The 21238-nt window shown below is 39.7% G+C and overlaps 1 protein-coding gene across 1 annotated transcript in view; it reads right to left on the minus strand.

Moving 5' to 3' along the window:
- The window catches only part of LOC146454870 (uncharacterized), a 234341-nt gene that overhangs the window by 205472 nt on the left and 7631 nt on the right, over positions 1-21238 (minus strand). The window contains exon 4 of the mRNA XM_085094976.1: positions 13226-13297. Coding sequence (XP_084951102.1) covers positions 13226-13297 — 72 coding nt within the window. The remainder of the gene's footprint in view (positions 1-13225; positions 13298-21238) is intronic.

The raw sequence follows: 21238 nt of genomic DNA on the forward strand, positions 1-21238 counted from the left end.
GGGCAGTTCCTTCAGCTGATTGTTATTCAAGTACCTGCCAACCAAAAAAATGCGAATTATCCAAGTTCTTAGTAAGTTAACATGATGTGCACACACTTTATGGGCTAAAACTGTTACAAAATATGGCCTCGTCAGTTTATGGAATGAGTGATTCAACAAAATAGTCGTTACTTCCAACTGCTTCCTTGTTACTTAAAACCAAAGAGACATTATACGTAAGTAGCAGATGTGATGAGAGGATTTATGGACATTTAGTTTAATTTGCTTTGCTGATAAAAATATAAAAGCCAACGTAGAAAATATTAAGTTCCTTAGTTTCAAGTTCAGTAAACCGTAAACATAACCTGTTGTAGTCATTTAGGCGTAAACGGTTTCTATAAGATCATAACTGTAATTGAGCGTTGAAGTGTTATTGTAACCTGCGCTAGCCTTTTGTTAAACTGTTATCCACCTGTATAGCCCTTGAAAGTAATTAATGTTTCAGAATAAGCTTAGATTTCGTCCAATAGACTTTCAGAAATGATTGCTGTATGCTGTAATCTGACTCGTTGGCAAATGATGTAATTCGAACGCTTTACTAGCTTAGACTTAAATACAGGTGCTTTGTAAGATTTTCTTTGGTTACATCCTTGGATACATCCTTGGTTAGATCCTTGGTTATAGTTTTGGTATTAAACCCTACGTTGGAGCCAAGTTCTGTGTGGTTTTACTGTCTCGGAGAAATTCGCTTGCCGTAAGAGATCTCGGTCCTTCCCGCAGCCAGCGAGTGTTCCCCAGGAGAAAGGCCTTTACCGCAGTGTTTTTGAAGAGTTTCCCCGTCCGTCCGTATTTCCGTTTTGTGAAGGCAAAACCTGTTTTCACACAGAATTCATCAGACACTCGGAACACTTATAATTGGCGAGAGTTGTTTTAATGATTTTTTTCTCAAGAATATGTGAAATACGTGAATATGTAGAATTTTCAAGTCCATTGGATGGGGGAAAATCTTACCATTTCAAGATACCACGGGCAAAGACCGCTTAATTTCTAGTCATCCGTTAAAAGCGCGAATATGCCGTGATTCAAATTCCTGCGTCACGGAATAAAGGGGAGCGAACGACCAATCAGGAGTCTACACGCTTACAGTTATACTTTATACGCTTAATTATAATTGTAAACTGTAAATATGATTCAAGTAAAAATGTTGCAAAAGAGGTGGACGTTGTGCTGCGATACAGTAACTCTTTTTATCTTTGTGTTATCGATCCTAGCATCGGATCCCCCGCTTCCCACGTGACCGATTTCCCTCCACCCTCCCCAATCTAGAGCCTAACACGCAGGCTACTCCTAACGCTACAGGATTTCACCAGCTGTTATATTTTACAACGAACTTACGCCAGCTGGATGGAAAGAGTTGCCACAAAGGAGTACATACTTTGTAAAGGATAGAGTGTCACAGTTCAGAAGGTCAATTTTTTAAAAAACTTCTTTATGTATCACGTTCCAATTTTCTGGGAATTCTAAGATTGCCGAGGTCTTTCAACTATAAAAGGCCGGTCCACATGATACCATGTGCATCCCAGCGTAAATAGTACGCGTATTTTGACAGATTATAATTGTTAACTGTAAATATAATTCAAGTAAAAATGTTGCAAAAGAGGTGAACGTTGCGCTGCGACACAGTGTTTCTTTTTATCTTTGTCTTACCGATTCTAGCATCGAATCACACGCTTTCCACGCGACTGATTTCCCTCCACTCTCCCCTGTTCTAGAGCCTCACAAGCAAGCTACTCCTAACGCTACAGGATTTTACCAGCTGTTAAATTTTACAAATAACTTATGCCAGATGGATGGAAAGAGTTGACACAAAGTCGCACACACTTTTTGAAGGCTAGTTCAATTTCTCAAAAACTACTTTATGTACAATAATGTTCGAATTTTGAGAAAAGTATAATATTGCCGGGGTCTTTCAACTTAAAGTGCCCATATCGGAATTTTTTTTATTTTCTTATCTGAATCTAAACATCACCCTAAGAACTTCAGTGAAAAAATTTTTCGATTTGCATAAAACGCGAATTTTTTTATGAATTTTATAAGACGTTCAAATTTGACGCCATTTTGGCCCACCATTCGCATTAGTCTCCTCTCGGTTTAGCAAGAGCTGTGACGTGGATTCAGGAACACGTGACTTCAGCCTTTCTCTGGATCTCACTGAAAACAAGTCGCGGTATTTCTGCACGTTTCTCGAAAATGCCGGAAAGATGTGTTGCAGCGAGATGTGGAAACATTAAAGACGAAGTGAATGGAATAAGCATGCACAGGATTCCTTTCTTTGGCACCACATGCCCGCAAAGACTGAGGAGGCGAAAGAAATGGTCGATTTTATGCTGGAGCGGAGGAAGATGTGGACACGCGCCTGGAAAGACCTCGTCCTTGTGCTCGATGCACTTCAATGACTAGGATTTCACAAGGCTGATGAATTCAGGTTTAAACTTAAAACGTGAACTGAAGTAGGATAACATCGCGTTTGTGTTTATCCTTTAAAACAGCTAAGCGAAAGGAAGACGAAGACCAAGAGCCACCTTCGAAGAGGAGCAGGGAAAAGCGAATGGTAAGCTTTGGATACTGAATATTCACACCCGCTTGTGACATTCTAAGCGTTGTAACCTTCTGAGGTTTATAGTTTGACCTCACTGTTAACTCAGTCGCAAGTTTTATAAAATATGGCGTAATTGTTTTGGTATATATTCTCATAGATCGTGAGATCCGCGAGGTTTCGTTGAGACCAAGCTCTCAAAAAATACTAGCACAAATGCTACCACTGATGTAAATAGATCGATGGGAGAACAGTCGCACTCGGCGAACACAGAAAACATTGTAAACCACGATGTAGATAAGGTAGATAAACTGCAGCAAGAATTCAACGAGCTCAAACAAATATTGTACACATATGTGTTGCAGAATTCTGCAAACAATAAAAATGTTGAAAAGTATAAGAGCGTTATCTCTGAAAACCTAACCACCACAACGGGGGTTCAAAATAAAAAAGGGCACAAAACAAATAACAAGCGCAAAGAGCGCAGAAAAAAATTGGCTAAAAAAAGGATTGAGACACAAAGAGTAAAACACGAGAAATTCATGAAGAATTTTTCAAACACACAACTTAGCGACAGCCTGTTAGCGTTATTTCTAAAGGGCTCAAATTTGTCCCGACACCGGTGACAGACACGAATTACATTAGACGCCAACTCTTGTTAGACTTAATTCGAACATTTCGCAAGACGTATGCGCCTAAAAGATACAATGACAGTGACAAAAAGGAAATTAACCTGTTCATTGGACAAGCTAACAACTTCCATCCTACAATTAAATTTACGGCCGAAATTTCAGTGAACGAGACAAGCTATTATTATCACAGCTGTTATCACAGTTCAACACGTGTCCTTCCTGTAGTTCCCCGAGAACAATGTCGCTAGTCAGCGCTTCCCAATTGCTTCCGAGTTCCTTGCAGCAGTAGCACTCGCTGATATTTGCTAGCAGATCACGGTTACAGTTACCACAAGTACATCTACATGGAAAATAATTCGTTCGAATGTATGTGAGTACTTGGCCATAGTTTTGACAGATGATAATGAGGAGCGCGTATGCAAAATACAAGGTGAGAACTTTACCATCCACTAACACGCACTCTATTCTCCAAGCGTTTCTTAAATCTTCCTCGAGTCGTCGCTTCTCCTCTTGTTCCTTGCGATATCTTTTTAGCCATTCTTCGTCTGCTATCGGCTCGTCCACGTACGGTTCGAGTGTATCCTCATCTTCACACGTATTACTTGTTTCGTGGACGCCGTCTATCGCCTTGACTTCGACACTTTCAAATTCGTCCTAGCTGCTTTCTTCAGCGGTTTCCTCACTTTCCGTGTCATAAGTTTTCTGCCATGAAAAATACTTATTTGGAGCTAAGTTTTTCCTTCCTACCGGTGAATCTGACGATTTTCTTTCTGCCGCGAATGTACTTTACTGAAGGTCAAGTGAGTGCATAGACTGGAGAGTTCCTGAATGTACGTCACAGACCATGTCACGTGGCCCTATTTTGACGTGAAAACTGCAAAGGACCGCGAACGATAATGCTGTCAGTTGACGTAGGATCTACAAGAGACCTAATCAGCCAAAAATAAACTGTAACACAAACTGCAAGGCTGATACTACGTGAAAGAGTTGACTTTGCGAGACAACAACCCGACAGAAACCGACAAAACAGGGCTGCAACCGTGGACAGCTGTTTCGTTCGTTCGTTCGTGGTGTGGCAATGCGTGATTCGGGGAGCGGGCAGGTTCAAAGTACGAAACTTGATAGGACATGGGTTTTGTTGCATTTTATTTGAGCTGGCTCTGTCGCTGGTCTCATATAGAACTGCTACACCGTGCTGACGAGTTCCAATAAGAACGAAACAGCTGTCCACGGTTGCAGCCCTGTTTTGTCGGTTTCTGTCGGGTTGTTGTCTCGCAAAGTCAACTCTTTCCCTATTTTGAGCCCGTCGGCATTCTCATCAGCGGGGCGGGTGGACCGCAATAAAATAGGATTTTAAAGATTTGTAAAATTCATAAAAAATTCGCGTTTCATGCGAATCGAAAATTTTTTTCGCGGACATTCTTCGCGTAATGTAAAGATTCAGATGAAAAAATAAAAAAAAAAAATTCCATTATGGGCACTTTAAGACCGGCTCACATGATACCAGGAAATTTTTTTTTTAATTTTTATTAACATTGCGGTTTGTACGAAAGTGTCTGCCCGACTTAATTAGAAAACTTGTGCTCGTTGACATATTTCCTGAATCTGGACGCCATTGGCTGTAAATTGCGGTTTGTGCGAAAGTGTCTGCCCGATTTAATTAGAAAACTGGTTTTCGTTGACATATTTCCTGAATCCGGACGCCATTGGCTGTAAATTGCGGTTTGTACGAAAGTGTCTGCCCGACTTAATAAGAAAACTGGTGCTCGTTGACATATTTCCTGAATCTGGATGCCATTGGCTGTAAATCGTCTGTGAAAATACACAATTCCATTTCTTTTTCGGATACTCTCGAGCCGACAGGTAGTAGCTTGTAAACCGGCCCTATAAAAGGCATTAAATTGTAACTTATCAGCCAACGACAAAAAAAAATTTTGTGTTGATATAAACGGTGTCATCGAAATCCCGTTTCCCCTTTTGTTAAAAAATTTGTCATCCAAATACTGTAGAGATGTCCACTGCGGGAAGGCTAATCTATTCCGTATGCATCAAATATAACGAGATTTTTCAATCTCCTTTGTAATTCAATAAATTTCCTCTTTTTATGTTCTAAAGCATGCCCCCAATAAGTTCACAACACGAACGGGGACACTTTTAAACGACCAGATCTTCTGACCGGTAAATTTTAGACTCCTTTTCAGTTTTCATTACGCTGGTGTCATTTAAAGTGATAAATGCTTCTTTCTTTGCGAGTTTTTCAATGCGGTCGTGTAATTTGTTGGCACGATTTGTAACTTGAGCTTATGTGAGATATGCATTCTGATAGATAGAAATAAGTTAACATACTTTCAAATTTTATGTAGTCCAAAGTTGATCTCTGTTTAAACAACTTAACTAACATATTTTATGGCTTATTATCTGCCCTTGCGTTTCTCTTGAATTTCTAACCCAAGTCGATAGTGGCCACAAGCGCAATGACCGCGAGCAATCAGGCCTACGGAATGTCTTGTTATCGGAATCCAGGCGGATCTTCCCATTGCGCTAAGAGGACGGTATTTTGCGATATTGTCGTCTCAAAATGATGGTTTCTGATTGGTTCAAAAACTGTCATGTAAGCATGACAGCACGGCACGGGTTCGGGCACGGCATGGGTTCGGCGCGCACAGATCAAAATTTTACTTCTGTGAATGAACATGCGACGTTGGATGGTGTTGTTTATTTCCTTTCATTTGAGTTTACAAAGCTTGTGACACTGTTTAAGGACCACTTATAATATTTTTTGTGGTGAACATATACCATGATACAGCGGATACAACTTTTTTCTTGAAGATAAGCAAAAAAGAGTGATTATAAATTCGATGAAGAGAAATTTACTTAAAATACTTTCTTGGGTGTGAAAGCGGCCACGGTAAATAACAATGAGCTTAAATTCCAATAAATTATGGCATTTTCAAAGCAAAAGGATCTGTTTCTTTTCTGATGTCTCTTTATCTCTAGAAAAAATTGCTCCAAGAGCTCTGCTGCGTTCTCTTTCATGGCTCAGGTCTGTCAATTTGATCTTCTTGTCGTAGCGCCCAACAGCAGACAGTTGGCGGCAATTTTTACAGTATTCTTCGCCTCTTGGTTTCTTTCAAATTTCTAAATCTCCACAGCATCTAAGCTAGGATAACAATGCTCTATTTTTGTTTTTGGGCACTAGTATGGTTGCTCTTTTTACTCTTGCTTCTGGTTGTGAGGTTTATTCATCATTGTTTTCATGTTGTTGTTTATATCTCGGCGGTAACAAATTTTCAATAAAATTTGCTGGTAAAATGTTCAAACCTACTAGCTCGTCTATTATGTCAATGGTAGGTGCTTTATGAACTGTAAATTTTTGCATTTTCTTTGTTTTGACATAAAAATTAAAGCCAAAAATTCAAATAACCCGCCCCGAGGAAAAATTTCACGCACGGATATTACCATGGCTACAGTTTAACTGGAGTAAGAATTTCTCTTTCAATCAGGGCACGATTTGCACTTTATCCGTTTACTCTCTCCAACATAATGTCAGTATCGCAATAAAAAACTAAATTCGATTTTGAGACGGCATTACGACTTTATATTGACGGCGTTGGGAGAAAATATATTCCGTATTGGGCTCCGTCGCTTCGCGACTGCGCCCAATACGGAATATATTTTCTCCCAACTAGCCGCCAATATAAAGTCGTAATGCCTTCTCAAAACCGAATTTAGTTTATAATATTGCGTAACGCGACAACATGAAGGTCTCTTTCTTGGTCACTCTTTGTTTTTGTCTTTCTTATACCGGTAACCTGTGACTTATCACCTGCGACCTTGTCGACCGCAAGCTCGGATCCGTAACCGTTGCCCTGCTACTTTTATTTGATGGTTGTGCTCTTCGGCGAAAACAATAACATTGCATGTTCAGCAAGTCTTCTCTTAGCATGATAATTTCTTCTAATATTATAAACTAATTACGATTTTGAGACGGCAATACCGCCGGTCCGGAATCGCGAAGCGACGAAACCCAATACGGATTTTTTTTTTCTTCCAACGCCGTCAATATAATGCGGTATTGCCGTCTCAAAATGGCAATTAGTTTTGTATCGCGATTTATATAGACAAGTAAAACTGGAAATATATTATTTCGCGCCTGGTCAAAATGTATATTCTTGCTACCTGCAAACGTATCCGAGGGAAAATTTTGCACGCGCAAACAAATTTCGTCGCGGGATATTTGAAATTTGCCAGCAATCTCGTAATTTTTCGTGTCTAAATGTCTGGAATCGTTTAATTGAAACAGAAGAAGCGTGGAAATTCAGTGGAAGAGTTATCGAGGTCCCATATCATTTCCCGTGGTGATGAATTGGGCGAAATGCCAAATGTTGATATTTGCAGTACTTTTTGCAAAGAGTTGTTTGACAGCATCGATACCGAAAGCGAAACAGGAGAGTCGCCAAATAAAGATAGCGAGGCGAAAGCTAACGAAACTGAGCCCCAAACTGAGCCGAGAAAGGAAAGAAGTAGCATTGTTATCTTAGGCGACGAGGAGATTAAAGAGTACCAGAAAAAGCAGGTCGCGAAGAATACTGTCAAAGAACCTGAGAGTGCTGTTCGTCGCCTTCAAGCTTGGTACAATGATCGATATGGCCAGACACTGCAGTTGACAAGCATCAACAAAGCCAACGCTGCCGACCTGCTGAAACACTTCTTTCTTGAAATACGAGATGCAAGAAAAGATAGGATTGGCGAATAATACGAGCCGTCCACCCTGAGCACTTACCAAAATGGTTTAAGAAGATTTTTCCTCGAAAGAAAGGACGACGAGTCTTTCGACATCTGAGAGAATGAAAATCTTAAGAAGAAGTTCGCTTCAAAAAGGAAGCACTGAACTAAGGCAAAGCAAAAATTGTCGACGCGGAAAATAACTCAAAACCGTTTCCTAGGCAATATTCCATTTTATTGTAATAAGTCCTCATTTCCATTTTTATCTTTTAGCTTTTATTCTCAAGTTTTAGCACCCTTTTTGTATATATTTCCGTTTACTCGTTTCATTTTTCATTCCTTAAAGGCTATAGACTGATAGCCGAAAGCTCATGTTTTTAATCTTTTTAACCACAGAACGCTTTTTAATCCAACAAGTCTTATCCTGGTTACAGCTCTATTTTTACTCGTATCCGCAAAGACTCTTCTGTTAACGTAAATGCTGTGATGGAACTCTCGTTTCCCCTTTTGTTAAAAAATTTATCATCCAAATACTGTTCGCGTGTACACTGCGGGAAGGCTTATAAATTCCGTATCAAACCTTCGCAATGATCGATCTTTCAATTGCTCTCACAGCTCAATACATTTCCACTGTTTTTTCTAGATGACTACGTCTTTTGACTTGTGTAAAAAAGCAAAACAGAAAGACAAAACAAACGTTCCAAAACTCCTTTGGGCAGTTCCTTCAGCTGCAGGTTGTTATTCAAGTACCTACCAACAAAAAAATGTGGATTGTCCAAGTTCTTAGTTTTGGGTTGAGAGTTGACTGATTCACACCTAGACACTGAATTAAGCACTAGCCCCTGGAGTTTGTTTTACAGACAAAGGAATAGTTATACTTACAGCCCCCTCAGCTCTTTATTGTTAGCAAAAAGTCCTTTGGGCAGTTCCTTCAGCTGATTGTTATTCAAGTACCTGCCAACCAAAAAAATGCGAATTATCCAAGTTCTTAGTAAGTTAACATGATATCCACACACTTTATTGGCTACAACTTTTAAAAATACGACCGCGTCAGTTTATGGAATGAGTGAACCAACAAAATAATCGTTACCTCCGACTACTTCCTTGTTACTTGAAAACAAAGAGAGAGTAAGTATGCGCATACTTCATAAGAGTAGACACAGAAACACTTATAAATGGCGGGATTTGTTTTAATTCTTGTTTTCGTCAGGAATATGTGAAATACGTGAATATGTGAATATGTGGAATTTCCAAGTCCCTTAGATGGGGGAAAAAACTTTCCTGTTCAAGATATCACGCGCAAAGGCGGCTACATTTCTAGTCATCGGTTATAAGTGCAAATATGCCGTCATTTAAATTCCCGCGTTACAGAATCAAAGGTTATTACATCGGACGACCAATAAGGACCCAACAAGCTTACAGTTACACTTTATACTCTTATAATTGTAAATTGTAAATATAATTGAAGTAAAAATGTTGCAACAGAGGTGGACGTTACGTTACGATACCGTGTTTCTTTTTATCTTTGTCTCACCGATCCTAGCATCGGATCCCTCGCTTCCCACGTGACAGATTCCCCTCCACCCTCCCTTGTTCTAGAGTCTAACACGCTGGCTACTCCTAACGTTACAGGATATCACCAGCTGTTAAAATTTTCAAAGAACTTGCGCCAGCTGGATGGAAAGAGTTGCCACCAGGGCGTACATACTTTGTAAATGCTCGACACATTAAAAGGTCAATTTCTCAAAAACTACTTTATGTACAAAGTTCGAATTTTGAGAAAATTCTAAGATTACTGGGTCTTTCAAGTCAAGGCCGGCTCACATGATACCAGATGTATCCCTGCGTATTTCGTACGTGTACGGTTTTTTTTTTTTTTTTTTTTTTTATTTTTTTTTTTAATTGACATTACGGTCCGTACGAAAGTGTCTCCCCGACTTAATAAGAAACTGGTGCTCTTCACCATATTTCCTGAATCCGGACGCCTTTGGCTGTAAATCGTCTGTCAAAATACACAGGAGATGCGTTTTCCAATACTGTCGAGTCACCAAATCCGCTGACAGGTAGTAGCTTGTAAACCGGTCCTTACGGAATACGTTAAATTGCAGCGTATCAGCCAACGAATGCAAACAACAAAAATTATTGTATTGATATAAATGGCGTCATCCAACTCCCGTTTACCCTTTTGTGATAAATTTTTCATCCCAATACTGTTGAGATGTCCACTTCGGGAAGGCGTATCCATTCCGTATGCATCAAATATATCCAAAGATCTTTAACCTCTTTTTTACCTTCTAAAGCATGTTCCCCCCCCCCCCCCCCCAATAAGTTTACAACACAAACGGCGATACTTTTAAAAGACCACGTGTTCTAACCAGTAAACAAGTCGATCATAATCACACTTTTTTTACTTATCATATGTTCATGTTAACTTTTGAGTTTTCTGCTATCACGGATGGCTTTAAACAAAATATAGGGTAGGCCCCTAATATTCTAAGACTATAAAGAGATTTAGAGACTCTCTGAACAAAGTTGCAGTTCAATTGCCTTGATTTTTCTACATGACCGTTGAAGCATAATCCCATTTTATAGGCTTATTTTTTCTTGAGTAAGGTTTTCCAGGGATTGTTAACAAGTCGCCTGAGAGAGACCACTTCTGAAGCAGTTGTCCATGTTTGTTCTCTGGATGTGGGAAATTAACTGTCACGCCCTCTTATAAAGAACTGTTCCATGTGATACAGGTGGTAATTTCATCGAGGATCTGTTCGCTCATTATACCGATATTTTGGAAGAGTTAGTAATACCGCACGTCGGATGGTCGTGGAAATTAGGCTTGTGGTCTTTTAAAGCGATAAATGCCTCTTTCTTGGCTAGTTTTTCAATGCGGTCGTCTAATTTATTAGCATGAAATGCAACTTGTGAGTATGTGAGAGTTACTTTCTAATATATAAAAATGAGTTAAAATTCAGCTGTAAACATTCCAGAAAATTTCTGATGAACATCACCATCAATTAAAGAAAATCGATTTCAAGTCCCCTCCCTTTCTTGTGAGTAAGGGGGGAGCGGAATAGAAATCAATTTTCTTTGGTATAGATTTGGCCGTGCATCACCGATGATCGAGCGGGAGCTAGCAGTGAGATGATCCTGATTACAGAAAATGTATTGAAATTTCTCTCAAAGCTTGTCACTACTGATGAGTTCAATAATCAGCCACGTTACCAGCGTGTTTTTCTTCAGTGGCCGAGTGGTTAAGATATCCGACTGGTAATCTGGAGATCCAGGTTCAGATCCTGGCTGAATCACATTTTCAATCATTCCCTTAGTTGCATTGATTTGAGTTCTCAGATTAACTGTTTTATGGCGCCGTGGCTTAGGCCTCAGAGGCCCGTTTCTCGAAAGACCCGGTAACTTATCGGGCCCGGTAATTGGCCCGTTAAGTCCCTGATAATTTAACGGTGTTTCTCGAAGCTCCCGTTATTTACGATCCCGATAATTTTCCCGGTAACTTTCCCGGTAATTTACGGGAGGACATGACCTCCCGTAAAGTTACCGGGAAATCGCAAATGTTGCGACACTAAACAAAATGGCGGCCGGAGGCGGACTTTTTTGTTAAGTTAGAAGACCTCGGTCTTATCAAAGACGACCCATTTTGGCCGACATGACTGACTGTGAAACCATAGAAAGATTCCGGCTTTCACGAGCGAGAATTGAGTGGCTTGTGAATGAACTTGGAGACGAATTGCGGAGAAATACAAGGAAAAGCTGCCCGCTGGCTCCGGAAGCAAACGTAAATACAGGAGTAGTACTACTGTTGCTGTCGTGTAGTTTTAGAGAATGTTTTAGAGAATGTTTGAAAACCGCTTAGGGTGTTTGCATATAGGCGCTATATAAATTTGAAATTATTACTATTTTATTGTTATTATCAACAAACGATAGAAGAAAAAATAAATCAATATTTTGTCAGGTAAACAAGGCGCACATTTTTATTACTCCGAGATGGCTTCCTTTTTAGCATAAAATGGTTTCCTGTCACGTAAAACTAAACTAACTAATCCTACAGCAAGCGAAACTGTTTTCTTTTATGGCTTAATATATCATTCGAAATTCTTTGTGTTAATTTGCAGAATTTTCATAAGAAGGAGGAAGTTAGAAATCTGACATGCTACAGATAAAGGTAAACATGAGCAACAGCGATGAGAGTCGCCAGTTAGGCGCGGTCGTCGAAATACACAAATGGTGTTTGCTCCATTAGCTAGAGGTAAAAAGAACAAGAAGTGTACTGTAGTCACGATAGAACACGAGAATAAAGAACAAAAAAAAACCATCCCTTTTTTTCGCAAAATAGTTTCAGTCGTATTTCAATTGATCGCACCTTGTTGTGTGATACAAAACAGTGTACAAATGTCGATTTGGCATCGGTAAAAATAATGCTTGATGTCTTCCGCAGAAAATGATTAAATCACGCCAGTTGAACTATAGTATTTCAGTTTTAAAACTTGTTGTTAGATTATTCCTTATACCCAATATTCTCTACACTTAATACTAAACACAAAGAATCGAGCTACTTCAGGCAACTGATCATCGCTTCCATGATGATGCAAAATAACGATCTCTCTCGGCTGCTCTCCTTTGACACAACGAAAAACTCAAAGTTAAACTTAGCACGTATTGCACTGTCCTCTAATAATCAGGAAGACAGTCCTGTCGCATTCATAACCGTGCTTTTCCATCGGCAGCGAAATCGAATCAATCGAATGGACTATGCGTAGTCCCAAGTCGTGCTCCTTCTCTTGCGAACGAGCGTGAAGTGCGCGCAAGAGCCTGGTAACGGTCCTCTATTTTACCGGGCCCGTAAATTACCGAGAAAGTTTACGGGTGCTTCGAGGACGCAACATCGGGCCCGAAAAAGTTTCCCGATAACGGCCCCGATAAGTTAATGGGCCCGGAAGCTACTGGGACTTTCGAGAAATGGGCCCCAGGGGCCAACGAATAATAACTATTATGGTGTACCCGTGAAGAACACCTACCAAGTAGTATGCCAAAGTTTAATCTCTTAAGGAATATACAAAATTTTCTGTACGTGACACCACGTGCAATTGTTAGACTTTTTAATCGTACGTAGTATGCGATACACAACCAAAGGTAATTACAGCGGATCAACGAATGTGTACAGAGTATGCACTCCCATTTGCAAACTGTAATTTATTATAGGAGACACAAACGCAATATTTCTTTTCAAGGAACACTAGCCCCTCGATTATTATTTTACAGACAAAGAAGAAGTTATACTTACAGCCTTCGCAGCTGGGTATTGTTAGCAAAAACTCTTTTGGGCAGTTCCTTCAGCTCGTTGTCAGCCAAGTTCCTGTCAACAAATAATCACACCTTGATGATTGCTATTATGTGACTTATTTTTACTTACGTTGTGTAGTATAAGGTATAAATGTACATCTTTACTAGTGTTGGTTAACATTTTTTTTTGTCTAAATAAGGAATAATGACAAGGTCTTATTTGAAAATCATTTTTCCTCAAGGGAGCCAAAAGATAAGTAAATTTTATACCAACATGTTCATTATAATCACACTTCTTTTACTTATCATATGTTCACTTTAATCGTTGAGTTTTCTCCTATCATGGAAGGCTTTAAACAAAATATTGGGTTGGACCCTTATATTCTAAGACTATAAAGAGATTTACAGGATCTCTGAACAAAGTTGCAGTTCCATTGCCTTCATTTTTCTACATGATCGTTTATGCAGAATTAACATCATCATGATCCCATTTTACATGTTTATTTTTTCTTGAATGATATTTTCCAGGGAGTCCTCTTCCTTTCTAGTCAGTAAGGGGGGAGCAGACTAGAAATCAATCCGCTTTCGTGGATTTGGCCGTCCATCACCGATCTAGCGGGAGAGTAGTGAGGTGATCCTGATTGCAGAAAATTAGTTAAAATGTCTACCAGGAGCTTTCCATTATAAGTTAATAAACATGTTCCATTATAAGTTAATAAACATGTTGCCAGCGTAGTCGGTTCCAATCAGTGGCTGATTGGTTAAGGAGGGCGACCGGTTCAAAATCGGATTCAAATCCTGGCTAACCATATTTGCAATCATTTCTTTAGCTGCATAGATTTCTTTTCCTAGATATTTTAGATGATTGATGTTAACAAAAAGTCCAACAGCTACATCTTCTATTTTGTAATCAGACAAGTTCCCACGAGACCAATTATGTAAGGAAACGTTACTTTACAATTAATAAGGGATAATCGTCGATTTTATTCGATTTAAGTAACGTTTAAGAGGGAATGTCTCCTAAGACCGAGCGAAATCATAAATAAGCGGCACATGATGAAAAATTAAAAACTCTTCATATTCCGTTCAGAGATACCCCATGGTTGTTTTAAAAACGTGGAAGGATTTTTTACCTGAAATATATTTTTTGAATCAAAAGAAATAAAATAGAAAAAACAGTGACAGCCCCTCGTGGTTTGAAAAACACCTGAGATAAACATGGTTTACACTTTCTCGTAAACTTCGTTCTGTTCAATAAGCCATTTTATAGTTGTGTGTTTAGTGGCCTGGCCTTGGATTGGAAGCGAGGCTGGGGGTGACCTTGTTTTGATACAAACCTCACTGTTTTTTATATGTAAATGAAAACTAGTTAGCATAAGAACAGCATGATCTAGATATGAAAAGCAGTGGGGTCTGTATCAAAACAAGGTCACCCCCAGCCTCGCTTCCAATCTTAGGCCAAGCCACTAAGCACACAATTGTAAAATGGCCTATTCGCATTAAAGAAAACACAGTTTTCTTCCTGAAAATTTGTTTTGAAGTGTTTATTAAGTATCTGAGTCCAAAAATACTCCAGTGGATAAATTTTCCTGGTCATGAGGAGCTACAAAAAAATCTCAAAAATTCGCTCGCTCCAAATCAATTTGGCGCACTTTTTTTAATTCTCGGTTTTCACTGTCACCCCATTGAAAAAAAAAATCGAAACCATTCCATGAATGAAGTCGAGAAATTGACATGGTATAGAGGATAACTAAATAAGGCATCTGTCCAAGTGTCAGGTCTGTGCGGCATTCCGTACTCGAGTTATTTGACAAAATGTTCCACATAAATTTATAGAGCTTAGTATGAAGACGCCATGTTTGTGTCCCTCTGAGGGGCACAAACATGGCGGCCGAAAATACGAAAAAACATCTGGAGTTCACTTTTGCCAGAAAAGAGGTTTGTTTGCCCTTGTGAATTTTCGAATGTTTAGATTAATATTTCTCCTCAAACTTAAGAGCGGATGTCTGTAAATATCAACCAGAGGTGTGCAATAGCGAAAAATTCAAAATTCTCAAAAAAATTCACAACATAGCCCACGGTAAACTATTGCAAGAAATACATGTTTTACTTCGATCCGATAATTATTTTCGATGTGAGGCTATGATCTTGAATTCACCGCTCCTGGTCCGGGTTCTCGGTGTCTGACACCACATGTTGCGAAGACCTTGTTTTAAAAATCAAACCAGTTTTGTTCCAAACAAAAAACATCCAGTCTGATAAAGTACATAATTATGAACATCATGAATGGTATCTTATTCATCGGAAGTGAAAATTAAATATTTAGGAGATTTTTCAATATTTACAATTTTTTAAGCGATTTCTCGTGATGCCAAATTGACAAATTTGCAAGGCTAAAATCATCAACTGGTACATGGCGTTGAGGATAAAGATTTACACCACGTGAAAGAGCATCATTTCTTCTTATAAAATCCGCTTTCAAAACTATGGGCAACACAAAAGGAGATTTTTGAGGCCGCGAATTACAAGTAGTACTTTAGTGAAATTTGAACTTTTCTGTCACGGCATTCCGATGCTAAAACTCAGATAAACACAACATGAAAACGTTTCAAACAACAATTGTTTGTTGGTACTTGCCATAGGTTATGGCCCACGTTCATAATATTACTTTCCATAGTTTTTAATCATTTCGGGCAGGCACAAAAGATTGTAGCAGTTTTATTAGACCCCGAGTTCAAAAGCGTATAAAGGTCACAAAGGTCAGTTTACGTAGTCAACGTTTTGAATTCGGACCAGAATGTTTTGCATTGAATCTTACTTTAGAACAAATGAAACAATAGCTACAAGTGCTACGTAATTCATACCTTTTTAGCGAGCTTTCTGTACATTGTAGAAACCATCACATCAATCAGGAACGATACATGCATCTTGCCGCGATTTAAAAATACGTTTAACGGCAGAGAATGCGTTACAGTTTGCGCAGACCATTTGCCCACAGGGGGAGGGGGACTCCTATATCAAATTGACGAGTTGATCGTCATAAATTTTAAAAAAGTACCACTAAAAGGTACCAGAATTTGTTTTGTAGCCGTGGTCTGTATAATTTTCCCACCTAGTGGTACCAATTCTAAAATGAATACGCTTAGTTGCAGTTGACTGATATTTATAATAACTTTCTCTTATATGTTTTCGCTCAATACCCTAAAACTGGCTAAAAGGTACCGCCATACCTTTGACAGGTACCAAACCACGAATTTTAACCCCCGAAAGCTACGATCACCCCCGTCAATTTTTATATAAAGGTTCACCCCCGGGTACCCTGCGAGCAGAGGCCCTTCGACTTATCTAGGAAGATCAAAGGGCCTCTGCTCGAATGGTACCCCCCGGGCGCGTGCCAAGGGTAATTTTTCACTGCCCCTTCGATACAAACTGTAACTGCGATTTACTTGTGAGCTGTATTTTCTGTCACTGCACTTTCTAAACGTGCAGTTAGCCCACGTTGGTATTCAGATCGCTTCAGTTTGTTTATTTTGCGCTGCAATCCAACTTTAATGCTTGATTCTGGTTTCACGGCGTTCAAACAAATTGAGCCGAAATGGTATTGTGTGAGAGTATGCCTCGATTGTTGGAGGACGATGTGGACAAAGTGTTGGAAATGCAGCGAATACCCAATGTATTCCAATCAGAGATTGTACAAGAGACATTCGAAACTATCTAAGGGCCACTGGGTTTGCTGACTGAACGCTGAAAACTGAGGCGGAGCTTCTCGTAGGCAGAGCAGGTATCGAATTAATGTAACGCAAAACTCCTGACCTTAAATAAGAATTACCTTTAATAACGCTTGCAATTTGATTTTGAATTACTGGTTATTACATCCACACACATTTATGATTTTTAGTGATTTTTTTTTAAAGTTATTTGGCCCTGTGCTTTGTCACTGTTACAGTTTCCTTACGTAAAGAATGGGGAGCTTAGTGGGGAGGCGGCGGGGTAAGAAACGGGGTTGCGTCACAACTGTCGTCCCTATTTTCCCCAATATTTCCTGCAGTACGACTCACACCTGCTACAGTCGACCACAGTACATTGTCAGTAGGAATAAGGGAGGAGCGTAGGGGGAGCAATTTTTGTCAGAAAGAGGGCCAGGGTTTCACAGCCTGGACGGCACAGCTACGCTATTATTTCTTTATGAAGTTTAATGCTCGGCCCCACTAGCACTTGTTCTATAAACACTGCCGAGGGTAAATAAAAGTTATTTATTTAATTTTTTTTATTTTTACGCTCCTTTGGCTGTAAAGCCAGTTCTACAAAGTTACAAAACTAACTGACTAAACTTCAGGGCAAAATTTCCCTTGATATCTTCGAAATCGATGACAGCCATCTAATCAGGTCTATTTGCTCAAGACATCGAGATGCTTATGGCATCAGACGGCGCTGCCTAAACCGATTCTGCGCCGGTCCCACCAAGTTGGGCAGCTAATCATTTCAAGCAAACGAAGGGAGATCGGGGCATCACATTTGTGCAATCTAGACTTATCCACAAGATGACCTCGATATTAGTGCCTGTCGGCTTTCGCAAGTACTCTAAGGCCCCGTTTATATGGAGAAAAGTTGTCCCGGGCAAGAGGGTCACCCTCCCAGCCGAGTCAACTTTAGCGAGCGTTTATATGAGAAAAAAGTTGACCCTTTTGCCCGAGCCAAGAGCTGACCGTCTAGAGATCATGAAAACATGCGAAAAAAAAAACCGCCTCGAAGTCTGCAAATCAAATCGGTTGTTTTTCTTAAGTTTACAAACGTTGGCTTTTTATACCCAAGAAATTCTGGTTCCTATGGTTTTTGAAACCAAGTTAAACAATTCTGAACTTAAAACTTGCCGGGCAAAATCGGTTTGCGAAGGCTACACAAGTCGTGGTTGACTGAATCTAACCGCGTGACACTTCAAGTTCTTTTCGCGTTGAATTTCGCCTGTCGTTAAGTCCGTAATCACACAAAACTGAGATACAAGCGTTTGTTGTGGCATGACTTGATAACACTAAACGCCAAATGATTTATATACCTTTTCATATAATTTGACTTTGTCGGCGTTGAAGTCGGTGGCATTGAACTCGCACATTCCCAATGACAACAGAGCTCGCGCATGCTCTGATTGTCTCGCCTTGACGATGTTGACCCGGCTAGGCGAGCCAAAGTGTTTATATGGAGAAAAATTGGCCCGGCTAGGAGGGTGACCCTACCATCGCAAAAGGGTGACCCGGCTAGGCGGGTCACCCTTCTAGCCGAGCCAACTCATTCATGGTAGCCTCGCGAAACGCCCCTCGGGGACGGGAGCGATGAGAGGCGGCTGTCTTCGCAGGCTACGTTAGACTGAAATTTGAAAAACTTTATCAAAAATCAAAACAACTGCGCGAGTGTACACGCAACCAGATAAAATTGTGGTAACCCAAAACCGTAATCTCACTTTGAACTTATTATATAATTAATTGTCTTTGGGGTCTACATCGATTTCTATCCCGTGGACAAGGGCGTACGTAAGTGCAAGGTCAGCGGTCTACCGGTGAAATGTATGTAACACAATCTTTGTGACCAAATGTATAAAACGGCCAGTAAGGTGTTACGATGTTTCCTATACTGATGTCCCATATTTCTTAAACATCCAGTGTGGCCGCTCAAAGGTATGAATTATATAGCACTCTTAGCTATTTGCTCCATTTTTTTTCAAAGTAAGATTGAATGAAAGAAGTCCTGGTTTCATTTTATTCCATATTTACTAGTGTTGCGACCGGTTGACAACGTAAGCTGACCCGTGTACGGCTTTTGAACTCCGCTAAAATCTTTTGACACTGCCCCTTAAAGATAGAAAACCAAGGAAAATAGTCTTACAAGCATAGGTCATGCACAGGCAGTGCCCTGTAGCAAGAATTAATAAACCATTGTTGCTTGAAACGTTTTCATGTTGTGTTTATCTGAGTTTTAGCAACGGAATGCCGTGACAGAAAAGCTCAAATTTCACTAAAGTACTACTTGTAATTCGCGGCCTCAAAAATTTTCTTCTGTGTTGCCCATAGTTTTGAAAGCGGATTTTATAAGAAGAAATGATGCTCTTTCACGTGGTGTAAATCTTTATCCTCAACGCCATGTACCAGTTGATGATTTTAGCCTCGCAAATTTGTCAATTTGGCATCACGAGAAATCGCTTAAAAAATTGTAAATATTGAAAAATCTCCTAAATATTTAATTTTCACTTCAGATGAGTAGGATACCATTCATGATGTTCATAATTATGTACTTTATCAGACTGGATGTTTTTTGTTTGGAACAAAACTGGTTTGATTTTTAAAACAAGGTCTTCGCAACATGTGGTGTCAGACACCGGAAACCCGGACCAGGAGCGGTGAATTCAAGATCATAGCCTCACATCAAAAATAATTATCAGATCGAAGTAAAACATGTATTTCTTGCAATAGTTTACCGTGGGCTATGTTGTGAATTTTTTTGAGAATTTTGAATTTTTCGCTATTGCACACCTCTGGTTGATATTTACAGACATCCGCTCTTAAATTGTTTAGAATGCTGAAAATCACCCGAAGAGTCATTTTTAAGATACGGAAAAGCTCTGTCGCGGCCGTCCTCCTTATGTCACGCACGATGGAAACTCGGAAATTGAAACTGTTCTATTTTCAAAAGGAAGCACGACATCGAGCTAAGAAATTGTGAACAGACATATTTTTAGGTAATCTTTCCTTGAATGAAGGTAAAAATTTTGCAGGCCTCCCAGTTTTGAATTCTACAATTTGGTGACGTCACGTGAAAACCGAGAATAGAAAATTTCGCGATCCGGTAAAACACTAAATCCATTCAAATTTAGAATTCTAGATTGAGGATTTATCGCTCTAAAATCAGGTTTAAAAAATAGCTCCGGGCTTTTTACTAGCGCCAAGCCTTAGCGCTAACAAAATGACGAAAGTCGCAATATCAACGTGTAAACAAACCGCACATGACTGCAACCAAAGTAAGAGAAACTATTGAACTTTCATGTAGTTTACCTTGGAATTCGGCAGTCAACCACCAGTGAAAGGTCATGTTTCACTAACTGCAATAAGGTATTGTCTAAATAAGATGTTTGCTTGTGCATGTATCCCGTCAGTTATTATATAGCCATCTTGATGTATGAAGTCAAGAAGATAAACTATCCTCACTTATTGCGATGGAGCGACAATCAACTTAAATGACTTACTATCGGACCACTTCTTTTCGACTTGAAGATCCTTTAAAATCGAGATGAGTTTGCTTTTCTTTGAGTTTCGAAACGATTCTTTGTTTTGTTTCGAGATATCGTTACTGGGCCGTTCGCAGAATAACTTGAAGCCAAAGCGCTCTAATTCGACTCTGTTTGTTTCATAAGGAACGCAATAAAATTTCACGCTTTTTTAATTCACCTGACGTTAGGTTTGACTATGTTGCACGGAAAACACAAGGGCAACGTGTGTCGTGACATGCTGAAAACAAAAAACAAATTAAAAACAACGAAATTGTTACCAAAATGTGGACAGGACCGATGATTTATACACACCAAAAGAGGCCACAATGCAAGCCTTGCTAAAATATGATAATCTTTGCATTTTAATGAGGTGAAGCCTAGGGGAACACTTTTCTTGTTAGAACCAGTAAGCGTTATTAACATCTTAGTTTTCGCCTTCGTGCAAAAGTCACTACGGTTTCATCCCTGACTGTTCTCTTGAGAATGAGACAAAATAATGTTATCAGCTAGAAAAGAAGCATGCCTCTGACTGCTGACATGCGCATTCTTGACAAAGAGAATGCAGTTTATCGATGTATGGCTTTTCCCATCGAATTGTTGCAGTTGAGAGGTCAATGCCAAAGGAAGAACACATTTCCTTATGGTAAAAGAAAAATGGGGGTGGGGTGGGGGTGGAGGGGGGGGGGGGGGGAAGGATGAGCGGATGCTTATTTTCCCAAACAGCGGCTGGTAATGGAGCCGTGCCCGTATGTTGCGACC

Source organism: Pavona decussata, unplaced genomic scaffold (genome assembly GCF_977016875.1).
Source record: "Pavona decussata unplaced genomic scaffold, jaPavDecu1.1 SCAFFOLD_299, whole genome shotgun sequence".
NCBI lineage: Eukaryota > Metazoa > Cnidaria > Anthozoa > Scleractinia > Agariciidae > Pavona > Pavona decussata.